The 6,312-nt window shown below is 39.9% G+C and overlaps 1 protein-coding gene across 1 annotated transcript; it reads right to left on the bottom strand.

Moving 5' to 3' along the window:
• Positions 1 to 2,893: 2,893 nt before the first annotated feature.
• LOC108915547 lies at positions 2,894 to 3,687 on the bottom strand (the record flags this gene model as incomplete). Its single annotated transcript, XM_018721606.1, has 1 exon — positions 2,894 to 3,687. A coding segment is annotated over one exon (794 nt), but the record flags the coding sequence as incomplete, so codon positions are not given.
• Between the last annotated feature and the right edge of the window lie 2,625 nt (positions 3,688 to 6,312).

The raw sequence follows: 6,312 nt of genomic DNA, 5'->3' as shown, positions 1-6,312 counted from the left end.
AGAAGAATTCTATGCTATTTAGGAAATGAGTTTAATAGAAACCGTTGTTATTATTATCTTAATACTGTCGTGTCAAGTTCATATTAAAGCCCATGTGACCAATGCTAATTACTTATTCTTTTAAATAGCAAATTATATTGAAAAAAGTTCAGGCAGAGAACGTATTAAGGAACAAACCAACAGATATAAAAACCTTTTAAGAGTTGTCATGTCGCTTCTTTAAGAACATCCTGTAGACTGCTGCTGCTTCTGAAGTGGTCTGAAGAATGTAGGTACCTAGAGGAGAGGCATGGAATGAGAAAGAAAATCTCTGTGTACACCATTTATTAAGACTGCTTCTTAAAGCTGTTAAAAATTAAGATTCAATAGGTACTAGTTTAATATTAGAACGAGAGAGAAAGAGAGAGATAACAAATGGTATTGTTACCTTTATACATGGGTCATCACAAAGCACGACAACAGCCGGGGTTCATTTGTCATCCTTTCATACGTTTCCATTATATTAATTAGCAAATATGTATCATTCGTTCTTCAACAACTAGTGTTACCCGAAATGAGTTGAGGCTGGACACCAACTAGTAAGCATCCCGAGTGTGTGATTTATACTATCCAGTATGTGTCAATCGAAGTGCATGTAAGACTCCATACAAACTTACAAGGTATACTTCGAAGGAACCACATATGGCATATTACTCAGAAATTTACAAATCATTGCAGAAATTTACAAATCATTGAACAAATGTGCTTGTACGAGTTGTCATGTGGTACCTGACCTCCACGTATCTTGGCCTCCTGTACGTTCAGCATGGGTTCTCTGGAACTACCTGAAAATCCAAAATAAAATTAGAATGATATTTAAAATAGAAGTAAAAGGTCTAACATGTGTGTGGTGTTGACGATTATCCAGATAATCGTTATGTAAAACACAATTAGAAACAGATTGTGAGAACAGCAAAGATGTGTTAGAATAAGAGAGAGCGGAGACGATCCCGACAAAGTTGTAAATGATTTACGCTATTATATCGAAGAGTGTCGTTTGACTAAAGAACATTGTCTCTGTAGTGACTTATCAACAAGCTACATAATATGGGAATAATTCAGTAACTTACTTAATCATTTCCAGGTGATTGCATCCTTTCATTTGTCTTTAGGTGGCCGAGCTGTTACGCCTTCAGTGTGTTGTCACCTCTCGTCACCTTATCTTCAGACATTATCCTCTTTGTGATAGCCTTGTCGTTATCATCCTCAGCGTGATGGATTAAAAATTAANACTCATCAAGCGTTTGTCAGACTCTAGCAGCCAACGAGTACGAAAACTGTTAGAAAGTGAAGAGTTAGGGGACCGCACACCTTCCCAATTTCTACGACATTTACGAAAACTAGCAGGTAAAAATGTGAACGAAGAATTTATAAAAACCCTGTGGATGAACCGGTTGCCGACATCTACACAGCGAGTGCTCGCAGCATCGCTGCAACAATCCTTGGCCGACATGGTTGAAGTGGCGGACCGAGTACAGGAAATCGGACCATCGAGGAGCCAAGTATCTCCAGTGAATGTAAAGGAAGATGTGCCCGTCTCAATTCAAACACCCGCTAATAGCGAATTGGCTACCCTACGTGAAGAAATGCAGCAACTGCGTCTCGCTCTTCAGAAGATAAGAGCAGAAAAGGAGCAACGCCGCCGGTGGTCGCGGCCACGAAGTCGTTCCCGCGACCAAAGCAATGCAAGGGGACGTAGTACTAGTGGCGATCGCGATACGTGCTGGTACCATCATCGTTTCGGAGCTAACGCTAAAAAATGCCGCGCGCCATGCAAATACTCTCAGGGAAATGAATAGGCCCGCCGTTGATAGCGGTTATCAACGACGGCCACACAGCGCGCCGAATCTTCGTCACCGACGCGAGATTAAAAGTTTCCTTTTTGTTAGACACTGGTATTGACCTCTGTGTGTATCCGCGCACGCGAACTAGCGATCGCAACCGAAGGAGCGACTATACGCTATACGCCGCGAGTGGAACGCCGATTCCCACAATGGTGACATTAGACCTCGATCTACGACTTCGACGTAGTTTTAAGTGGAGTTTTGTGATTGCGGCCATAGACAGACCCATCATCGGAGTGGATTTTTTAGCATTCTACGGTCTACTGGTCGACGTCCGCGCGCGACGTCTCATAGACAAAACGACTTTGCTGGAGTCGAAAGGAGAAAACGTACTAAGCGAAGTGCAGTCCATAAAAACGGTAATAGTAGTATCGGAGTTTTCTTGTTTACTAAGCGAATACCTCGATATTACGCGACCCGCCGGAACAGCGGGCCAAATAGTTAAACACGACGTCGTGCACCATATCACCACAACACCCGGATCACCCGTTTTCTACCGCCCTCGACGTTTGGTCCATGATCGTCTGAAGTCAGCGAAAACAGATTTCGAGCTGATGTTACAGCAAGGAATCATCCGCGCATCAAAGTCCATGTGCATCTGCTTTACATCTGGTACCGAAGGATGACGCATGCGTCATTATAGGGCTTTGAATGCCAGGACAATTCCAGACCGATATCCTCTACCGCACATCGAAGATTTCGCACAGTCTCTATACGGTAAAACAATATTCTCCAAGATAGATCTAACTAGAGCGTATCACCAGATCCCCGTAGCACCAGAAGACGTAGAGAAAACCGCTGTTACTACACCGTTTGGATTGTTCGAATTCCCGCGTATGCCGTTCGGTTTACGTAATGCAGCACAGACGTTTCAGCGATTTATCGACCACGTCCTACGCGGACTGAACTTTTGCTACGCATACATCGATGACGTTTTAGTGGCATCGCGCGACAAAGAAGAGCATCAGCAACATTTAAAAACAATATTCGAACGTTTCAGCGAGTACGGGTTAGTAATTAAAGTTTCGAAGTGCGTATTCGGTGTCAGCGAAGTCAAATTCGCGGGGTACAGTGTCAATCACAGTGGTACGAGCGGCGTGGTATGCATTGCTTTGGTCGCGGGAACGACTTCGTGGTCGCGACCACCGGCGGCGTTGCTGCTTTCCTGCTCTTATCTCCTGAAGAGCGAGACGCAGTTGCTGCATTTCTTCACGTAGGGTAGCCAATTTGCTATTAGCGGGTGTTTGAATTGAGACGGGCACATCTTCCTTTACATTCACTTGAGATACTTGGCTTCTCGATGGTCCGATTTCCTGTACTCGGTCAGCCACTTCAGCCATGTCGGCCAAGGGTTGTTGCAGCGATGCTGCGAGCACTCGCTGTGTAGGCGTCGGCAACCGGTTCATCCACAGGGTTTTTATAAATTCTTCGTTCACATTTTTACCTGCCAGTTTTCGTAAATGTCGTAGAAATTGGGAAGGTGTGCGGTCCCCTAACTCTTCACTTTCTAACAGTTTTCGTACTCGTTGGCTGCTAGAGTCTGACAAACGCTTGATGAGTTCGCTTTTCAAAGTCTTGTACTGGTTTTGCGCAGGTGGGTTGCAAATAATATTTTCTACTTCTTCGATGTATCGGCTATCTAAATTTCCAACGACGTAACCGAATTTTGTCGAGTCCTGCCTTACACCGGCGATACTAAACTGTGCCTCCAATTGACAAAACCAAAGTCCTACCTTATAACTCCAAAACGGCGGCACTGTCCGTTCCTTCCGCGAGGTTTCTGGCGGTGTTGTCGCTATCGTTACTGTTGTTGGGCATTTCGTGAAAAAAAACTTTTAGGTTCACTTGAACTACACTATCTTCTCTATATGGCAGATCACGTCGGGGTCACCAATTTATGGGTGCTTCGAGTTCATCCAAAGAAAAACGCAACGTGTAACAATATAACTTTATAGAACGCTTCTTTACAGGACAGCACGACCGATCGGGAACAAGACTTAACCCATACTAATAATGTCGTTTCTTTGCCTGATCTAAGATAAATTTGCCCTCTTGGTCGTGTACCTACTTCTAACCCTGGTAAAACCCCACATCAGGATACTGTCTAATAAACAAGTTAGGTACCTAAAGCTCTATGATTTATGATGCACTTATTCCTATTCTCATTTATAGACCGGGAGATATTAGACTGAAGTTCGACGACGTCTTTCTCGTTTATGCCTCTGAGAGTACTGAAAGGTAACCGAGAGACAAGTACAATAAACTAAATTTAAAAGATGGGCTGCGGGACACCTTCGTGAAAATTCAATTTTCCTTTTCAAAAAAATAATGTGTACAGCGACGTATTTCTCACNAACATTAAACTGTCAATAAATGATTCAAAATAAATTAGTGACAGATTTGGAGGGATATAAATAAAAAGTATACAAACGGAGAAATAATCCTTACTAATTTTCCCAATTAGAAGACAAAAGGTTCAAGAAGTTTCCCATATTATATATATATATAAACCAGTGATGTATTTGGGATTGCAGTCAACAGTGCTAAGGGCTAATATAATAAGAACACTGCAATCCCAAAATAGTCAGTCAAGACTACCCTTCCTGCTCGGGCCACCCTCATAATATTTTTATTTATGAAGCGATTTTGACGAATTTTTTTTTGAAATGTAGAGGGGGCAAAGGTGTATTTTGGGGCCAAGCGGCGTCCAGTTCTTTTTTAAACTAAGGCCTACTAGATCACATTCAGAGGCTGAAAAATCCAGAATCCTTTTTTAGAAAAAATCTGCTTACGCCACTGGATTCGGCATCCCCTGAAATGGATCTGTATCAAATTTCCTGAAAAAATATTCAACAATAACGATTCTATGACTAAATTGCTGTCAAATTGTTTATTATGCATTAAGAAGTTTTTTATCTAGTAACCCATGCGATAACAAATCAATCACAACAAATATTTAATAACACATTTAATAGACATCCTTATATCAAAATACAATGAAACAAACAGAAAAACAAATTATTTATTGTATCGTCTTTGAATGTGTGCTATAACATTAGACAACTGATGTGTTGTAATTCGTTGGACGAGTGTAGTAAACTTTTTCTTTAATGAACCCCCAAAGAAAAAAATTTAGGGGAGTTAAGTCGGGAGCCCTGGAAGGAAACTCCATTAATCTACTATTTCGCCCTATCCACCGATTAGGAAAATTTTCCTCCAGCCACGCTCTCACAGTACTGGCGTTGTGGATAGGACAGCCATCTAATTGAAACAGTAGACCAGTCACTTCTGCAAGTGGAAGTTAATCAATAGCATCTGAGAATTCATTTTAAAAAAATGTAAAAAACTTTGGCTATTGTCTTCAGAAAAGAAGGGGCCAATTATTCTGGTATTTAATATACCGCACCATACATTTACCTTCTGGGAATACTGTCGCCTATAGTTTATTACCCATTCGGATTTTCTTGTGCCTGATGCCTCGTGTTATGTGAATTTACTGTCCCTTTGGTTGTAACTGTTGCCTCGTCAGTAAACAAAATTTTTTTTAGAAAATTTCTGTAATTGGGGTATTCTCCCTGGCACTATAAGCAATATTTCATTCGTTCGTCTTTTAAGGTGTCGCTTTAAAAGGCTTCATATTATTGTATTTTTTAAGTTTTTTCCTTATGGTTTCCCGTGGTAATTGTAGGTCCAAACTAGTAATTCTTAAACTTTTTTTCGGATTTTCGGTGAAATAATTTTGAATTTGTTCATTGCTTCTTCTTGGCTGTTGTACACTAATATTTTTTTAAATGTACTTAGATACAGCTCCGTATTCATTAAAAATATTGCTCACTCGCCCAATGGTAGACTTAATAATATCTTGAATTTCTGGATGTCTATCACTAAAAATTCGAGATACTTCCCTTTCGGATCTGTCTCTGTCATCACAAAGTTTTACTATTTCAATCTTATGTTGTAACGTTTTAAATTACAGAGTCATACTTTTTGACAGTGCACTTAAGGAACAATACGTAAATTTCATTATTGAGCTAATAAATTTGACATATTCGTCTTTTGTTCAGTCATCTGCGACTTAAGTAATTGCAAAGCCTGCTATTAAGAATATTGTTCATCACTATGGAGCTGTATTAAATACTGTAGTAAATAAAAACAGTAGTAACGACAAAACTGACATTAAAAACTTAAGTCAAATATATCATAATTTAATCAAATAATAATAATTACGTTTTAGTTATTTCCACTGATTATCATATAAACAAATAACATTTAAAATAGTTTTCTATACCTACATTTAAAATATAATGTTCAATAAAATCACTAGATGTCCTTTCTGTTTTTAATTTACAAAAATTCACCGCTAGGCGTACTACCTGTTTTCGATTTTATCATAATTATATCGCTCATTTCATTTCCAACGTATCCACGT

The sequence above is a fragment of the Anoplophora glabripennis genome, unplaced genomic scaffold (assembly GCF_000390285.2).
Source record: "Anoplophora glabripennis isolate ALB-LARVAE unplaced genomic scaffold, Agla_2.0 scaffold1731, whole genome shotgun sequence".
In the NCBI taxonomy this organism is placed as follows: Eukaryota; Metazoa; Arthropoda; class Insecta; order Coleoptera; family Cerambycidae; genus Anoplophora; species Anoplophora glabripennis.
Note: the sequence above shows the minus strand (reverse complement) of the source record. Positions and strands in the feature narration are given on the sequence as shown.